Below are 20,802 nucleotides of genomic sequence, written 5' to 3' on the forward strand. Positions count from 1 at the left end.
TAAAGATACATAATATAATTATCAAGGGTATTGGGAATAAATACTGATGCCCAGAGGAGCTATTTCCATGCATCTTAGTGTAAGAACAAAATGATAAGGCGATGATGTCAGAAATAGAAGAAAATAAGCATTACTTCACTACCTGTCAATTCTACTAAGTACTGCAGTCGCTGATTCTAATGTACTATCTCATTTCACTCCAGTACTAAACCTGTCCTGGAGGGATTTAAATCCCTAATTTGTGGATAAATAAATGTATTCAGAGAGGTTGAGTTGCCTAAGGTAACTTAAATAGTACTTCGTAGACTTGAGCTGGTCGTCTTGACCTGTCTGCCTTTGAACCCAGACTCTTTTCGTCTGTTCTGAGATTCCAGTAACTTTGATTGCAGTGGCGATCCTAGAGGCTAGAGCAAATGCAGAGAGTAGCAAAGAGATTAGAGAAGTATGGCACTCGGTCCCTCAGGCTTGGGAATATCTAGATGGAAAAGATGGAGAGACTGGTGCATACAAGTCCTCAAACTTAGAATACGCAGTAGGGAAAGAGAACACATTAGTAGTGGCTGTGTATGAAATGCTCAGAGTCAAGATGCTTAAGGAAGTGATTTTTCAACATTAATTCTGAAGCTCTTTCTTTAAAATTAGGGAAAAAGGGACTAGAAAGGGAATATTGAAGAAAATGGGCTCATCATGAGAATGGCGGTAATGTTTGAACTGGAAGATAATCAGTAGAATTGAATGTTACATCTACATACTAGCCAGTCAATGCAGATAACTTCCTCTGTGGTACACTTGAAACCTTCCACCCTAGCCCTCTCTCCTAATAATCCTGTTGTCTTCTTTTTCAAGAATTATTTTCAGGCTAATGACGTTTTGTAATTATTTATTAGATTTTCTTGGTGTTCACTTTAATTTCTGATTTCAATGGTATAACTGTATGTAGGATGTATGGATAGATGCATGCATGCATGGACTTTAGAGGGAGGAGGAAAGTTAGGAGAATTGAGGGCTGTTATTCAGTGATTAGGATCTGTCACTCATGAAATATTTCCTCACTCCATGAAATAGCTCGTCTGACCATGGTAATTTTTCAGCAACGTATGAGACCACTTGATCAATTAGTTTAAAGCTACTGTTGTTAATCTCATGTAAATAATTTGGAAGTTAAAGTCTTATTTAAGGATTTAAAATGTATTATATATTTCTTCAGATCCTAAAGCTTTACTGTAACTTCAGCCCTTCTTTTCCTGGATTTCCAAAACCACATTCTATTTCTGTACATAGAATGCTTATTGGAGGATGATGGCAGCGTGAATAAGATGAGGGTAAATTAAGTGAATATTGGGTTCTTGCAGTATGGTTTAAAGTCTTTGTTCTGAATGTGCCTACATATGAGTTTTTAGAACTAACTAGCTGTTAGTATTTATTGTGTACCAGGCAAGGTGCTAACCAATTGTAGCTTATTCATTCTTCCTAACCATCTAACGAAGTAGGTACTCTTTTATTATCCCAGTTTTTTTTTTTTTTTTTTTTTTTTTTTTTGCTGTACGCGGGCCCCTCACTGTTGTGGCCTCTCCCGCCGCGGAGCACAGGCTCCGGACGTGCAGGCCCAGTGGCCATGGCCCACGGGCCCAACCACTCCGCGGCATGTGGGATCCTCCCGGACCAGGGCACGAACCCGTGTCCCCTGCATCAGCAGGCGGACTCCCAACCACTGCGCCACCAGGGAAGCCCTATCCCAGTTTTGAAAATTAGGAAGCTGAGGCTTGGCATGGTTGGAAACTTTCACAAGGTCACATAGCTGGTTAGCGATACATGCAGGAATCAAACTCAGAAAATCTGATGTTAGATCCCACACCTTTAAACATGCACATATTTTTGTCACTCTGTCATCCATACTATGTCCTTTTCTACTTATATTTGGAAAGATGTAGGGGTACATTAATGGTCAGCTCTGTTTTTAAAACAGTTTTCCACATTTACTGAGCCCCCTTCCTGGGATTGGTAAGCATTGGGTGCTTTTTAAATCTTTAAAACATCATAGAAATGGTCTTTAGGGCCCCCCTCTTTGGTAGCTTAGGATTTAGAAGAAACATAAACATTTATTTTTAACAAAAAGGTTAAAAAAATGGGTTTGCTATAAAGACTAAGATAACTATGCAAGAATGTTTAAGTAAGTGGGTATCAAAATAAAAGCTCTTCTAGGAGAGCCTGTTGAGGAAGCCTATTTAAAATATTTAGCAAATTTATAACAAAAGTACATACTATAAATAGATCCTCATGGGGAAGTAGACAGTACTGTGACCAGTCAGGCTTAGTAAAGTGAATATTGGACTGAAAATAAAATGGCAAGTCATTTCCAGATCATTTCATTCAGGGAATAGATAGAATAAGGAATACAGAGCCTAGCCCAGTGCAGAGGTGATGGAAATAAGGACGTAAAAATGACCATAAGAGAAAAAGTAACGAGAATGATATACTGCTTACCCCCCCATCATTTCCTAAGAAATCATAAAGTTTTCTGATTTGCCTGGGATGCTTTTATTTGAAAATAAAATCAATTCACATCCAGATGTATTGCATTAGCTAATTGTTCATGAGTATCTAGGGATCTTTTGGTTCCTGAGCTGGATTTTCTAAGATAGTACTTTCCTAAGTGTTAGACTTATCCCATGTTTGTAGAAACTCTTCTGGTTTCTTAAGATTTTTGCACATTTTATATTCAATTCAAGTTTTGTTCTCATCAGTCTTTCCTTTTGTGTACATTTATTTGGCTAAGCTAAAAACTATAAATCACTTAAACTTAATAGTTTACTAAGCATATTTTAATTATATTAATTTAAAGTGATATGTGGGAGTAGATGGCCTTAGAATCCATGCATAACCCATGATCTGTGTTGTTTCTGTGTGTGTGTGTGTGTGTGTGTGTGTGTGTGTGTGTGTGTGTGTAGGACCTGCAAGTGTTGGTAATTTCCTGTTGGTTAATCACTGAAGTAGAAGTACTAATAAACTATGCATATAGGCAACAACAGTCCTTTCCTGTTTCATGTTGTTGAGCATATACTCTGACCAAGGGAAGTATTGTATAACCTCCTATAGAACTTACTGGAGATCCAACCTTGTTTTTGTTTTCTGTTACTCTACCTTTCTATTAATTTTTGTTCTTCACCTCTAAGTGTCAAATCTAATAATTCCCTAGCCTTACATATTTCCATGCCTTTATTTTCCAAACAGTATTTCACATGTATGCTAAGAAAGGATAAAATAGCGTAAGTCTGAAGTAAATATTGAAGTGACTCTTCAGTGGTTGTCCTAAGCCAGATTTTGAAGACCAACTTGTCATGGGTCAGAGCAAGAATTCGGTACCACTGAAACATTTGAAGGAAATAGAGAAAAGTCATATTTAAATCATAAGATGTGAATATGTACTAAGGGAACAACAAATTTGGTCAGATTCTTTAACTAGAGAATAATTTGTAAGAAATAGAATTATTTGTTATACAGAGGTATAACAAAATCTAAGTTGGTCAAATCTAAGCATTTTTAATGTTAAATTTCACTGTTGGCCTTTTTTCTTGTCATAAGGAAAAAAAGGATTGTTAGTTGACATTAGAAAACAAACATTGCTGACATTTGTATCTAATAATGGTATAGAAATTTAATTAGGAGCATGACAGATTTTCTTTAAATTTGATAAGTGTAACAAATGCATTACTCTAAGAAAAATACTGAAAAGAAATACATAATAAAATACCTAGTAGGTATCTCTGTGTAAATAATCTATATTCTTTTAATAAAGAAAAACAGACTTTAACAATCATATGTTACAGTATTTTAACCTGAAGACATTCTCTTCTGATAGGCAAAAATTTTAGTGTATTTCTCTGGGGATACATCTGTATTTGGAATAATTTGGCTCATATTTCAGTTTAATTAGCAAATCAACTGTAAACCTCCATTGTATAAATCCCGCTATGAGAAATTCAAATCCATAAGAAGTAAATATTTAATTAAAAATTAATTGTAAAATAGCTTTTAAAACTTTAATGTACTTTAAAAATTAGTTGCCTTGAGAATCCATGTTTTCTCAAAGAGGGAAGCAGGAGAGTGTACTCTATACCAATGATCAAGGCCCTTATTCATGGATACATAGGTTGACAGAAAGTTTTAACTTTTTAAACTAACCATTTTCTGGATGGCATTTTTGCTAATTCTAAGAATCAACTTCATTAAAAAAAATGAATTCTGGACGTTGGATATTTTATAGTCTTTTGTCTTTTGCAAATAATAAGGGGATTAGCTAATACCGTGATATTCATTAATATTTATTTTTGGAGCTGAGGTCTGGGAAAATAGGAACTGATTACAGTGTTACAATAGCTCTGTCTTGCAGCTATTGAGTATGCTTAGAAAGGTCAGTTTAAGCTTTTCTGTTTTAATCCCTGATTAGGAGTAGAAGAAATGATATAATTTGAAAAAGTCATAGAAGAGAAAAGGAGATACTGGAAATGACTTAAATCAAATAGAGTATATTGCTAATTTACTGCAGTGCTATGCATTCTTCGAGATTTTCATCTACTGTTGAGAACCTTTCCCATGTTCCTTTATTTACCTCTACTGAGTGTAAGTTCAGATGGTTCTCATGTTTGATTTTAAAGCTGTTAACTCACAACTAGCTTTAGTGGTACTTTGTGTTAGCACGTCAGCAAAAGCATAACATGTAAACCCTTGATCACTATGGCAAGAATATAATTTCTGATTATAGAACAAATAGATAAGCAAAACAAAATCAGAAATCTAAGTACTGGAGAAAATAACTAGTATATTTGATCACATATGCTTTAGAAAGATGCAACCTGAGTTTCAAAATAAGTACCTCATGGCTCAAACAATGATTTTCTGTTTCCTTTACTAAAAAATATGAAAACAATAAAAATGTAAAAAATGTGAATAGTATAGCATTATTTCCTAATTGTCTTTAATATATGTAATTAAATATACTCTCATACTTGAGTGATAGGAAAAAAGAATTGGCCAAATTAAACCAATTTATGGTATATTGGACACCAGGATATTATTTTAATTATTATTTTTAAAATTCCTGCTGACATATTTGAAATGTTCCCAGTCCTAGCTTATATAACTCAGAAAGCACAGACTTAACATGACTTTCAAGGGCAACTTTGAATGTTAATGTTTCCATTTTGAGCCTCATGGCAGAAAGAGTTTTATTAACCAGTGTAAGCTCTGGAATGTCAAAGGTGTGATAGGCAATATAGACTCCACACACAAAATAGGTGCATAGTCATTTTATTTTAAATTGCTTCACTTGAAAATGTACTGTGAAAGTCTGGAGAGAGGAAGTAAAAATAAGTGATTTTATATAGTGCTCTAAAATGTTGAGACTTGAAAAATAAAAGTCCTAGGATAAAAATGCTCAAACATTTGAGTTTGTGATGTAGCTAATTCTAATAGGTTCCCTTACGCCCGCCATAGGGTTCGAATAACTAAGAGCTAGTCTGATAGGTGCCAGGCATCATTGTTTCATAAGTAGGGATTCCAGGTTTTCTAGAAAGTAACAGGCTTTGTCCCACACCTGCTTCTTCATTCTTGTATTATATAATAACATGTTCTAAGAGGCAGACTAGATGACCAGGAATTTTGCATACTCATTTAGGGATTTCCAGGTAATAATTAGTGTAGTGTGATAAGGTCCTGGAGGAACTGGATCTCCCAAGCAGGGTGTCTTGGATCTAGAGCAGCCTCCTCTGTTTAGTTCTCCTGTTTACTGTCTGTTTATTCCTCTGTTTATCCCTGTTTATCTTTACAAAAAATCTATACACTGTGATTTTTAAAAGATTGGAATACTGTTTCGGGTTATATGTGCTTGATAGTATAATTGTAATTACACTTAAAAAAAAGAATCTCACCCATTAGATTGTAATCTTTATGCAGTCAGGAAGGGTCAAACTCACCTGTGAATATTGCCCTCACCCCTCCACATGGTGCTATTCATTTAACAAGAGTTTGTTTATCTTTAGTTGCTTGGAATATCTAGTGAGAAGGACAGGGGGCATCTCTGTTTCAGTGGATCTTATGTTCCAGTAAGTAAAGACAAACAACAAATGACTAAACTAATACATAAGAAAAATGTGAGTGTGAAAATGTTATGTTTAAAAAGTTATAGAAATAGTAACTAAGAAGCAAATTTAGATAGCATCTTCATGAAAAGCCTCTCTGTGCAGGTGACACTTAAACTGAGTCCTGAATGATAAGAATGAGAGATTATTTAAACATACAGAGGAAGAGCAATTGGGGTAGAGCAAATAGCTTGACACAGTGTGGAAGAGAGAGAAGACAAGTATGACTGAAACATAGTGTCAGAGGGCAAGAATGGTATGCAGTTAGATTAGAGAGGCAGGAAGGTGCTAGATCATACAAGGATTTCAGGTTCAAGGATTTGGATTTTTCCTCTTAGTGTGATGGGGCTCCATTGGTTTTTATCCAGAGGAATGTCATCTGATTTATAGTTGAGCAGAGTAGAAGGAACCAACCAGCAAAGGAGCTAAAAAGCAGCTCTTAGTGAGGTAGGAGGATAATCAGGCAAGGGTGGTACATGAAGCTCAGGAAGAGAGAAGAGAGGATCAAGAATGAAGCAGTGGTTAATTAGGTTAGTAATCAAAATGTCAAGTAAGATGCTATCAAAAAATGGCTATTGGATTTGGGAACCTGGAGGTTGATGGCACACTTTACAAGAGATGTTTTAATGGGATAGTGGGTAAAGGGACAATAGTAGGGTAAGGAAATAGAAAGAGTAATGTAGAAAACAAAATATTTTTTAGTGAAGAGGGACACATAATGAGGCAGTAGCGGGAGGGGTTTTTTGGGTCAAGAGTTTGTTTTGTTTTGGTTGATAATGGAGAACTGTAGAGAAGGAGGAATTGCAGATGCTTGAGGCGGCCAGGTATTTTAGGAGAAAAGTCCTTGAAAAAGTGAGAGGAAGTGGGGTAACGGGCAGCATATCTTAGTATGCCTTTCTCAACAGATGCTTTCTCTCTATATACTTTCACATTCAATTGACAAAAACGTGCAAATTTTGCTGAGCACCATAGCAAAAAATTTGCTTGAAATGATTCCAGTCTAATAAAAAACTGTATTACCCAAAGCATGGCAGAAATAAATCACACTCATTTGGGAAGAAATGTTTCTGGCATACAGAGCAGGAGACTATTATTTTAATTTCCTTTTTAAAAACACTTATCTTTCAGGTGCTTCAAGAAGACCTGGAACAGGAACAAGTCAGGGTGAATTCTCTCACGCACATGGTGGTGGTGGTTGATGAATCTAGTGGCGATCATGCAACTGCTGCTTTGGAAAAACAACTTAAGGTCAGAGTATTTTCTTTAATACACTAAATATGTCATTCAAAATAATTAATTGCAATTCAGAAAATATTTAGAAAATTTAAAATGTAATTTGTATGTTACAAATATTTAGAATGCAATGTATTCATTTAAACTAATTCAAATTATGTCCCATTTGTGGGATGTTTGTGCATAATTCCTTTTCATTATATACTGTTTGCTCACACTAGCTTCCTGGCCTTTGGGGAAATACATAAATGCAGATCTGTTTTTTAATTATAGTTGAATAGCATGCATTAGATAACTCGTCAGAGGAATATTATTTATGCTCTCTTCAAACCTACAGTCTAAAAGAGGACAAAGGTAAGAAAACACAAAAAGGATCACATTCAGTCAAATAAGAAAAAGTTTAACACCTTCAGTATATTTTTTCCTGGAAGCCTTCAGCTGTAGTCTCGATGAGGACATAGCAGGATGCTTAAGTCATGGAAGTTTTGTTTTAGGAGATACTTAGCCTTTCAATCCCTCATTCAATCTGACTCGTAGTAATTGTGTCCTTGGAAATATAACTAGTATATATTAATAAAGGATAATGTGGATATTTTCATATTTACTTCCTAACTGGAAATGATAAAGTTTTGTTATAAGTTTTTTTTTTTTAATTTCAGCAAAGCATATGTACATATACCAAAACATCAACATTAAGGGAAAATAACAACAGTTTATTGTTCTGAATGTGACACATACATTCACATATTTACCCAACCACAGATTATATTTGAGGCATTCATTGTACCCACTACATGCTTGCCTTTCCTTTGTGATAGTTAGGAGCCAATAGTCTAACACGTCTGAGGATCCAATCAACGTGGGTTTAAATAGCTTTATAAGCCCAAGGTTTTTCTAAACCTAGTTTCTCTTACCTAACCTATAGAAAAGCCTTATCTCTGTTTTTTTCTCTTTTTGTGTGAATTGTGTTTTTTTTTTATCCCAGTGAAATGTCGTTTCCTAAGGTTACTGTTTTAGACTGCCAATCTCCAACAATATTATCTCACTTTCCATCATTAAATGAAAAAGACGAAACTGTTGAACTGCTACAGTTGAGCACTTCATATATACTAGTGATTCATGTTAATTGCTTATGTTTCAATGAAATTGCAGGGATTGCAGATCTAAAAAGGTTTATGACGCCCAATATTATAATGTATCATTGCATATATGATCAGATTTGTTGTACACAGACACACACACACGACTGGCTAAAGGACTTACAGGCCACTGCTATGCCCATTTTACGGAATTCCATAGTTCTGATACAATAGTGTTGTGACTATTTACAGATGGGTAAAAATCTAATATTCAGTGTTTCTTAGAAATGTTCAGAAAAGATAAAAGAAGGCTGGGAGGCAGAGTTTAGAAGGGTGACTGGTTAAAAAAAATTAAGGCAGAGACTTTTCTAAGTCATAGAGTATTTCCAGTTAAAATAACAACTGAAAAACAGTCACTTTGGCAGCACAAGACCTAATACAACTAGCTTTAGAATATAATTATTTCCAAGGTGATGCCTGTGGGACTAGGCCACCTTGAAAAACGGTCTATAGCATTCACAGATGGTGACTGGGTTAGATCTTAGGTAGGATGAATTAAGAGTGGTGGCCCTAAGCTTTTCTATATTTATTATCCTATTTGCTTTCATTTTTTACCTTATTTTATGTCTTTATTTCTTTGACGCAGAAACATCTACTAAGATAGCTGCACATGTATTGGCTATTCCCAGTTCACACAAACTCAGTCCACATTTGTATATGATTGCCTCCCCCCTTAATTAGTGTTGACTGTAGCCTCCCAGCCTCCTCTTTTCCCCTCAACCCCCTTTCCTCTTTTGAACCCTCATTTCTGTTACTGTTACCTGACTTTTAGACAATCTAGATTAGTGTCTAAAAGAGCGGAGTTAAAGGACTTAAGTGGTGAGAAGGCCCCCGCTTTAGCCTTTCTTTCTTCCTATTCCATCAGTCCCAGAGGAATCCATGCTTGAGTTCTATGCCTTATTTAACTATTAGTTGGAATTGCCCTGGAATGCTGGGCTCTCATTTGACTTTGGAATTTTGATGATTCTTCCTTAGGTTCTTTACAAGTAATATAATGTTGTCTTAACTAGTTTAATTTTTATGAAGAAAGAGAAGAGGTAGAGAAGTTGGTAGAAAAAGAGGAGGAGAGAAGAAATAATAAAGAATAAAAAGACAGATAAACACATTAGAGGAGTCACTTAAACAGCAACCCAAATATCCTCTGCATGTGACAAGAATTCCATGTATGCTTCAGAGACTGAGCTATCATGTTTCATACTGGGCCCTGAGGAATTCTATTAGAAGTAATAGGAAGAATTTTAGGAAAGAGAAAAAGGTATATGGACTCAATACAAAAGGAGAAAAAAAAAAACTGGCAGGAACCTGAGAGGAATGCTTTAGAGCTTTTGTTGAAGCAGGGTCTGGTCATCCATAGCTGATTCCTGAAGACCTGTTAGTGTTGAATGCTCACCCCACACCTTCTTTCTCCTCCATGGCCTCCCATGTCACCACAATGCCTTAATCCATTTCTCTCCAATTTGCTGAAGTACCAGAGCCTCAAAGTGGATACCCAGTTGTCTTTAGTAAAGAGGTACAGATAGGGGAAAACTAGGAAAGATAGTCTTTGATTTAATTCAGTAACAGAGAGAGAGAGAGAGATGTTCTTACCATCTTGAGTTAGAACTCTAAAAATATTCCTCATGGAATATCTTTACATGTATTAACTTAGTTCTTTGAACTCTATTACAAGTTAGATTTTCTCTAACTTTAAAAGACTTCTAGAAGTCTTCTTTTTAAAAGGTTTGAAGAAAAAGAAAGGTCAGAACATATGCTTAGGAATTCTGAAAGATGGCATGACTTATGAAGGATAATATTCTGAAAAGTGCAGTCTCTTGTAAATTAATTTGATTCTCTCAGAGGTTCAGCTTGTCCCTCAGCAATGTCACCACAGGTCAGAAACTTGTCCTTAACTTTAGAGGTTTCTATGATATCAGTACACAGAGAACCTGATTTGTAAGCAGTGATGCCAGTTACACAGAGAACCTGATTTGTAAGCAGTGATGCCAGTTAACTAATTTTGTTGAGAAATAGCTTGGCTAAAAAACTAAGTTGCATAATTTATGTGGAGTCTTCAGTCATGGAATATATTACCATGCCTCTTTCATTTTTTTCTATGAGTACTTGTAATGTTCTTACTATGTCATAGGGATTATGCTGGGTAGCAGAGATAAAACAGTGAACAAAAAGAGAATTTGTTCTACCTTCCTGGGTCAGAAATGAGTAATTTGTGAGCATGCTGCCTTCCTTGGAACCTCAAAACAGTGGTAGCCATTTCTCAGGCTCCCTCTTTGAATTCAAGTGCTGATTCCTTGTCACCCGTGGTCACCATGGTAGGCATGGCAGTTGCTCTCTTGGTACTTGCAATCTAACAGAGGAAATAAGCACTAATGAGATATTTACAAAAATGAGCAAATATTTAAAATGAACGTAACCTATTTCTATGAAGGAAAGGAACAAGTTTTGTGACAACAAATTAGTCTGACTTAAGCTGAAGCTTGAAGGCATGAAATGATTTCCTAGTAAAATAATGTTTAAACTATGATCTAAAGGACACATTGGAGGGAACTGTATGAAGTGTGTATATAAGGGGATTGGTGGAGGTACATGCAGTTTCCAGGAAGGGGAAACAGTGTATCAAGTGAGCATAGCACCCTCAAGGGACTGAAAAAGGGCCAGTTTAGCTACAGATTGAGGTTCAGAAGAGTGGTGCTAGCGGTGGCTTGGTGGGTAGCTAGAATTAGTGTGTGATACTAAACTTTACCGTAATTCTTCATTCAACAAACATGTATTGAGTAGCAGCTGTGTGCCAGGATGGCGGCTGGGACTTCCATGGTGGGGATGGGTGGGGGCAACAGTCATGGCACCTGCCCTCCTGGACCTGCACTAATTAAATGCAATTAAGCGTAAATTTCTGGCCATGATGAATTCAGTGTGATAGATATATGTATTACTAGATGACTCACCTTTCTCTAGAAGGTAAGGAAAGGCCTACCTAAGTGCCCTTAAGTGAGATCTGAAGATTTAGTAGAAATTAATTAGGCAACAATAAAGAACAGGAAAGTGTTCCAGATAGAAGGACCATATTTATTCATTCATTTGACAAATATGTATTGAGTGCCTACTAGGTGCCAGCCAAAAGTCTAAGCTTTGAGGTTAAGTATGGACAAAACGTAAATTGTTCCTCTATGAAGCTTACCTTTGAAGCAAGCATCTGAATAAATAAGCAAGCTTTATAGTATGAAAAAGGTGCTAAGAACTATAAGGAAAACATAGAGTGGAGAAGGAAGCAGTTTTACATGAAGCCGTCAAGGGAAAACTATGTTGAGAAGGGGGCATTTGAGCAAAAACTAAAACAAGATAAGGGAGGTGTTTTGGAGACACACAGGTCCTATTGGCCTTTCACATTGGAAACTGAAAAAGACTATAGAACATAAAGAAAGCCTGTTGTTCTAGGGAGATAGCTGTTTCTAGTAAAAAAAAAAAAAAAAAAAAAAAAAGAACCTGGTTAGGCCCATAGCTCTTACAGAAGATGCTCTAATGAAAACATTTTCCAAATAAAAGTAGAGCTATTAAAATCCCATTTTTAGATGTGTTCTTCTATATAAGTTAACATTTGAGAGTCCAACTAGATGTATTAAAGGTGTCTAAGGCCACAGACCCGTGAGAGTTTCTGGCATAGAAAAAGTGTTTGGATTATTTTGTTGAATGATGTTACTCTTAACGTTACTGTCTAAAATTTTGGAGAATTAAAGGTATATCAAAAGAATGGATACATACAAGCATCCTCTTTTGAAGAAGAGTAACCTGGAAAATACACTTTTAGAGCAGATTATTAAACATAAGGCTGTGCACACATGTATAGTTTCTTACTCATCTGATGAAGTTAATAAACTTTATTGAATAAAGGAATAATCTTCAAAGACTAGAAAGGTCTCAAGAGCTAAGATACATTCACTAAAATCAAGACATGAAAACCAACTGGATATCAAATGACATTAAACAATTTGTGCAAATATTATGTGGCATTATCAAGATAAATTCTTTGGTGGCTATATTAAGTTGGTTGACCTAGTGGAATGGAATAAATATAAAATGTTTTGATTTCCCTGACGTGTTGTGCAAAGCCTCTCGTGGGATGTCTGTGGATAAGGTGAGCCTTCTTATTGGACTGAAAATGATTGGACTCCTTTATTCAACTTTCAGAGTCAGAAAGTTTGGGGACAGGAAGCCATTTGAGGATATAGTTGGGTCACTGTGTAAATTTCACCACCATGTTAGTGGTTAATGGATGAGTTCCTCTCCCAAGTGACTTTAGAAATTCCATAGCAATGTCCTATGAAGTTAGAGTGTCACATACAAGTGTCATATACTTGTCTTTCATGTTTTAAATCAGAAAAGGCATATTTACTGTTTGAAATTTTACTGCTTAAAAAAAGCAGTATGGAGTCCTGCAGCCAATGAGCCGGGAGCGCAGCTGCCCACTGGCACTGTGCCCGCCGCAGCTGAACCCGGACCCTGCAGGAGCTTAATAGAGAGCAGGGATCGTGAGCCCTGGCCAGAGTGAGCATGTGCGGCTGCCGCCAAGTCTGCACCTGGAGCACATGGAGAAATGGATGGAAGATAAGAGCAAAGCGAGACTTAGGCTTAAAAGCAGGTTGCTTGCTGCTTGAGGGCCAAATGCAAGTTTGAACTTTGTTCTAGGAAGACACAAGGGACTCCTTCCTAAGCCTGTAAATAAGCCCTGCCCTTGGTGCCTAAGGAAGGGATTAGTGAAAGTCAGCCTGAGAGTCAACTAACTGCTGAACAGTCGTCAACAGGAAGACACTGGAACTCATCAAAAAAGATACCCCACATCCAAAGACCAAGGAGAAGCCACAATGAGACGGTAGGAGGGGCGCAATCACAATAAAATCCTATAACTGCTGGGTGGGTGACTCGCAAACTGGAGAACACTTATACCACAGAAGTCCACCCACTGGAGTGAAGGTTCTGAGTGCCACATCAGGCTTCCCAACCTGGGGGTCTGGCAACGGGAGGAGGAATTCCTAGAGAATCAGACTTTGAAGGCTAGCGGGATTTGATTGCAGGACATTGACAGGACTGGGGGAAACAGAGACGCCACTCTTGGAGGGCACACAAAAAGTAGTGTTGCGCATCGGGACCCAGGGGAAGGAGCAGTGACCCTACAGGAGGCTGATCCAGACCTACCTGCTAGTGTTGGACCGTCTCCTGCAGAGGCGGGGGGTGGCTTTGTCTCACGTGAGGACAAGGTCACTGGCAACAGAAGTTCTGGGAAGTACTCCTTGGCGTGAGCCCTCCCAGATTCTTCCATTAGCCCCACCAAAGAGCCCAGGTAGGTTCCAGTGTTGGGTTGCCTCAGGCCAAAAAACCAACAGAGAGGGAACCCAGCCCCACCCATCAGCAGACAAGTGGATTAAAGTTTTACTGAGCTCTGCCAACTAGAGCAACAGCCAGCTGTACCCACCACCAGTCCCTCCCATCAAAAAACTTGCTCAAGCCTCTTAGATAGCCTCATCCACCAAAGGGCAGACAGCAGAAGCAAGAAGAACTACAATTCTGCAGCCTGTGAACAAAAACTACATTCACAGAAAGGATAGACAAGATGAAAAGGCAGAGGGCTATGTACCAGATAAAGGAACAAGATAAAACCCCAGAAAAACAACTAAATGGAGTGGAGATAGGCAACCTTCCAGAAAAAGAACTCAGAATAATGATAGTGAAGATGATCCAGGACCTTGTAGAAAGAATGGAGGCAAAGATTGAGAAGATGCGAGAAATGTTTAACAAAGACCTAGAAGAATTAAAGAACAAACAAACAGAGATGAACAATACAATAACTGAAATGAAAACTACACTAGAAAGAATCAGTAGCAGAATAACTGAGGCAGAAGAATGGATAAATGACCTGGAAGACAGAATGGTGGAATTCACTGCTGCAGAACAGAATAAAGAAAAAAGAATGAAGAGAAATGAAGACAGCCTAAGAGACCTCTGAGACAACATTAAACACAACAACATTCTCATTGTAGGGGTTCCAGAAGGAGAAGAGAGAGAAAGGACCCGAGAATATATTTGAAGAAATTATAGTTGAAAACTTTCCTAATATGGGAAAGGAAATAGCTACCCATAATCCAGGAAGTGCAGAGAGTCCCATACAGGATGAACCCAAGGAGAAACATGGCAAGACACATAGTAATCAAAATGGAAAAAATTAAAGACAAAATTATTGAAAGCAGCAAGGGAAAAATGACAAATAGCATACAAGGGAACTCCCATAGGTTAACAGCTGAGCTCTCAGCAGAAACTCTACAAGCCAGAAGGGAGTGGCAGGACATATTCAAAGTGATGAAAGGGAAGAACCAACAACCAAGAATACTCTACCCAGAAAGGACCTCATTCAGGTTCCACGGAGAAATCAAAAGCTTTATGGACAAGCAAAAGTTAAGAGAATTCAGCACCACCAAACCAGCTCTACAGAAAATGCAAAAGGAACTTCTCTAAGTGGAAAACACAAGAAAAGAAGAGGACCTACAAAAACAAACCCATAATAATTAAGAAAATGGTAATAGGAACACACATATCGATAATTACCTTAAACATGAATGGATTAAATGCTCCAGCCAAAAGACACAGGCTCGCTGAATGGATACAAAAACAAGACCCATATATATGCTGTCTACAAGAGACCCACTTCAGACCTAGGGACACATACAGACTGAAAGTGAAGGGATGGAAAAAGATATTCCATGCAAATGGAAATCAAAAGAAAGCTGCAGTAGCAATACTCATATCAGATAAAATAGACTTTGAAATAAAGAATGTTACAAGAGACAAGGAAGGACACTACGTAATGATCAAGGGATCAATCCAAGACGAAGATATAACAATTATATATGCACCCAACATAGGAGCACCTCAATACATAAGGCAACTGCTAACAGCTATGAAAGAGAAAATCGACAGTAATACAATAATAGTAGGGGACTTTAACACCTAACTTACACCAATGGTAGATCATCCAAACAGAAAATTAATAAGGAAACACAAGCGTTAAATGACACAATAGACCAGATAGATTTAATTGATATTTATAGGACATTCCATCCAAAAACAGCAGATTACACTTTCTTCTCAAGTGTGCACGGAACATTCTCCAGGATAGATCACTTCTTGGATCACAAATCAAGCCTCAGTAAATTTAAGAAAATTAAAATGATATCAGACATCTTTTCTGACTACAACACTATGAGATTAGAAATCAGTTACAGGGAAAAACACGTAAAAACCACAAACACATGGAATCTAAACAATACATTACTAAATAACCAAGAGATCACTGAAGAAATCAAGGTGGAAATCAAAAATTACCTAGAGACAAATGACAAGGAAAACATGACGATCCAAAACCTATGGGATGCAACAAAAGCAGTTCTAAGAGGGAAGTTTATAGCAATACAAGACTATCTCAAGAAACAAGAAAAATCTCAAATCAGCAGTCTAACCTTACACCTAAAGGAACTAGAGAAGGAAGAACAAACAAAACCCAAAGTTAGTAGAAGGAAAGAAATCATAAAGACCAGAACAGAAATAAATGAAATAGAAACAAGGAAAATAATAGCAAAGATCAGTAAAACTAAAAGCTGGTTCTTTGAGAAGATAAACAAAATTGATAAACCATTAGCCAGACTCATCAAGAAAAAGAGGGAGAAGGCTCAAATCAGTAGAATTAGAAAGGAAAAAGGAGAAGTAACAACTGCACTGCAGAAATACAAAAGATCATGAGAGATTACTACATTCAACTGTATGTGAATATAATGGATAACCTGGAAGAAATGGACAAATTCTTAGAAAAGCACAACCTTCTGATACTGAACCAGGAAGAAATAGAAAATATAAACAGACCAATCCAAGCACTGAAATTGAGACTGATTAAAAATCTTCCAACAAACAAAAGCCCAGGACCAGATGGCTTCACAGGCGAATTCTGTCAAACACTTAGAGAAGAGCTAACCCCTATCCTTCTCAAACTCTTCCAAAATATAGCAGAGGGAGGAACACTCCCAAACTCATTCTACGAAGTCACCATCACCCTGATACCAAAAGCAGACAATGATGTCACAAAGAAAGAAAACTATAGACCAATATCACTGACGAGCATAGATGCAAAAATCCTCAACAAAATACTGTAAAGCAGAATCCAACAGCACATTAAAAGGATCACACACCATGATCAAGTGGGACTTATCCCAGGGATGCAAGGATTCTTCAATATACACAAATCAATCAAGGTGATACACCATATTAACAAATTGAAGAAGAAACACCATATGATCATCTCAATAGATGGAAAAAAATTGTTGACAAAATTCAACACCCATTTATGATAAAAACTCTCCAGAAAGTGGGCACAGAGGGAACCTAACTCAACATAATAAAGGCCATATACAGCAACCCACAGCAAACGTCATTCTCAATGGTGAAAAACTGAAAGCATTTCCTCTAAGATCAGGAACAAGAGAAGGATGTCCACTCTCACCACTATTATTCAATATAGTTTTGGAAGTTTTAGCCACGACAGTCAGAGAAGAAAAATAAATAAAAGTAATACAAATTGGAAAAGAAGAAGTAAAGCTGTTACTGTTTGCAGATGACATGATACTATACATAGAGAATCCTAAGGATGCCACCAGAAAACTACTAGAGCTAATCAGTGAATCTGGTAAAGTTGCAGGATACAAAATTAATGCACAGAAATCTCTTGCATTCCTGTACACTAATGATGAAAAATCTGAAAGAGAAATTAAGGAAACACTCCCATTTACCATTGCAACAAAAAGAATAAAATGCCTAGGAATAAACCTACCTAGGGAGACAAGAGATCTGTATGCAGAAACCTTTAAGACACTGATGAAGGAAATTAAATATGATACAAACAGATGGAGAGATATACCATGTTCTTGGATTGGAAGAATCAATATTGTGAAAATGACTATCCTACCCAAAGCAATCTACAGATTCAGTGCAATCCCTATCAAATTACCAAAGGCATTTTTTACAGAACTAGATCAAAAAATCTTAAAATTTGTATGGAGACACAAAAGACCCCGAATAGCCAAAGCAGTCTTTAGGGAAAAAAACGGAGCTGGAGGAATCAGACTCAGTGACTGCAGACTATATACTACAAAGCTACTGTAATCACATGCAAGAGGGAAGAGATATGGGAACATATGTATATGTGTAACTGATTCACTTTGTTATAAAGCAGAAACTAGCACACCATTGTAAAGCAATTATACTCCAATAAAGATGTTAAAAAAAAAAAAGACAATGTGGTACTGGCACAAAAACGGAAACATAGATCAATGGAACAGGATAGAAAGCCCAGAGAGAAACCCATGCATCTATGGTCAACTTATCTGTGATAAAGGAGGCATATACAATGGAGAAAAGACAGTCTCTTCGATAAGTGGTCCTGGGAAAACTGGACAGCTACATATAAAAGAATGAAATTAGAACAGTCCCTAACACCATGCACAAAAATAGACTCAAAATGGATTAGAGACCTAAATGTAAAACTGGACACTAGAATACTCTTAGAGGAAAACTTAGGAAGAACACTCTTTGACATAAATCACAGCAACATCTTTTTTGACCAACCTCCTAGAGTAATGGAAATAAAAACAAAAATAAACAAATGGGACCTAATGAAACGTAAAAGCTCTTGCACAGCAAAGGAAACCATAAACAAGATGAAAAGACAACCCTCAGAATGGGAGAAAATATTTGCAGACGAATCAGTGGACAAATGATTAACCTCTAAAATATATAAACAGCTCATGTAGCTCAATATTAAAAAAAACAAAAAACTCAATCCAAAATTGAGCAGAAGACCTAAATGGACATTTCTCCAAGGAAGACATACAGCTGGCCAAGAAGCATATCAAAAGCTGCTCATCATCACTAATTATTAGAGAAATGCAAATCAAAACTACAATGAGGTATCACCTCACACCAGTTAGAACGGGCATCATCAGAAAACCTACAAAGAACAACTGCTGGGGAGGGTGTGGATAAAAGGGAACCCTCTTGCACTGTTGGTGGGAATGTAAATTGATGCAGCCACTATGGAGAACAGTATGGAGTTTCCTTAAAAAACTAAAAATAGAACTACCATATGACCCAGCAGTCCCACTACTGGGCATATACCCAGATAATACCATAATTCAAAAAGACACATGCACCCCGATATTCATTGCAGCGCTATTTAGAATAGCCAGGTCATGGAAGCAACTGAAATGCCCATCGGCAGGCGAGTGGATAAAGAAGATGTGGTACATATATACAATACTCAGCCATAAAAAGGAACAAAATTGAGTCATTTATAGAGATGTGGATGAATCTATAGACTGTCACAGAGAGTGAAGTAAGTCAGAAGGAGAAAAACAAATATCGTATATTAACGAATATATGTGGAACCTAGAAAAATGGTACAGATGAACTGGTTTGCGGGCAGAAATTGAGACACAGATGTAGAGAACAGACGTATGGACACTGGGGGGGAAAGTGGAGGGGTGGTGGTGGTGGTGGTGTGATGAATTGGGAGATTGGGATTGACATGTATATACTGATGTGTATAAAATTGATGACTAATAAGAACCTGCTGTATAAAAATAAAATAAAATAAAAATTTTTAAAAAGCAGTATCTTTAAGTTAATTTTTTGATAAGAAGGATCTGAATTCCCATCCATACATGTGAACATAAACCTATATATAAATGTAAGTATATACGCATTTATACAAATGTATGTATATGTACATATATACATTTACATTTTCTCCATACATACGGATGTATGTGTGTATATGTATATACATATATATATGTATGTGTGTGTGTGTGTGTGTGTGTGTGTGTGTGTATATATATATATATATATATATATATATATATATATATATATAGGGGGAGAGAGAGAGAAATAGAGAGAGACACCAACCGGCGTTACTTGGACACAAATTTAAGATTAAATCAAAGCAAGATAATATTCTTAGTAAATTAGTGCAATCTTGGATGTGGCACAATGTCCAGATTATAAGGACTAATAATTATGTTCTGTGATAGTTTGAATACACTTTTAGTATCTTAGCTGAATTTTTCAGGGATAGGGACATCCTGTAAAGAATGTTTGTAGAACCAGGTGTTACTTAATTTTAAGAAAAACCTAAGTATCGATAAGGGACATGTGAGCAGTTTTGTCTTGTTGAAAAAGGAAGACATTTTCTCTGTTTTACTTCAGAAGGTTGTACTATCCAAAACAGACACAAGTTTATAAGGCTGTATGTCTTCTGCCCATACCTCTTTCTTGAGCGCAATTTCTTCTCTCCCATTTTCTGCTGGATATATACCCCTTAAATTTCAAAATGCACCTCAAACACAGCAAGGTGAAACTTAACTCACTGTGTCCTACTTCCCTCTAAACTTGCTTCTTTTAATGACTCCCCCATTTTTGTTATTGCACCGCCATTCACCTTGACGCCTGTACCAGAAACCTGGAGGCATTACAGACACATCCCTTTCCTATCTCTTGTGAGCCCTCTAATGTAATCACTCACAACATTGCTTACCTGTCTCTCATATTCAGTGTTTCATCCTTGTTCTTGTTACTATTTTCCAAAATAAAGCCCATATCTTCAACCCCTGGAAATCCTTGCATACATTCTTTTCTTGCTTCAATCCAATCTCCACATTGAAGTCAGTGCGGAATTTCAAGAGCCTATATAATAGAGTTTCTCCTCTGCTAAAATCCTAAGTAACTTTCTGTCTTCTAGAGAGTCTCATCACTTAGGCCTACAATTAATAAGTGACCCCCGCTACCTGTTTCTCAATACTTATCTCCCATTACACCCCTCATATCCCTCAACCTACATTCTCTTCCTACAAGCTATTTCTGGTACTCTGTCACTGTCTTTATACATGCTATTCCTGTCACTCAGAATACTCATCTTCATCATGTCTGCTTGGAAAAGTCCTATTTCATGTAGCAAACTCAGTTCAAATTTTCATCTGTGAAGCTGGTCTTTCTGTATAGTGATGACCACTCCCCTTTTCGTGCCATCCTGCACCATGATTATGCCTCTGTTGTTTGGAAGGAAAATAGTCTACTAAAAAGTGATTGTTCAGAAAGGCTATATAATGTCACGTCATCTATCATGGCTTGCAAATGGGATATGGAACCTAAAGTGTTTGTGGTACATACCTTTGGGATAATTAGGGTAGAATAAAAAGGCTGTG

General features: G+C 36.9%; 1 protein-coding gene across 1 annotated transcript in view; it reads left to right on the forward strand.

The window, feature by feature from the left end:
* The window catches only part of DMD (dystrophin), a 2,123,521-nt gene that overhangs the window by 610,526 nt on the left and 1,492,193 nt on the right, over positions 1 to 20,802 (forward strand). The window contains exon 13 of the mRNA XM_060138437.1: positions 7,266 to 7,385. Within this exon, the coding sequence (XP_059994420.1) occupies positions 7,266 to 7,385 (120 nt within the window). The remainder of the gene's footprint in view (positions 1 to 7,265; positions 7,386 to 20,802) is intronic.

This window comes from Lagenorhynchus albirostris, chromosome X, assembly GCF_949774975.1.
Source record: "Lagenorhynchus albirostris chromosome X, mLagAlb1.1, whole genome shotgun sequence".
NCBI lineage: Eukaryota > Metazoa > Chordata > Mammalia > Artiodactyla > Delphinidae > Lagenorhynchus > Lagenorhynchus albirostris.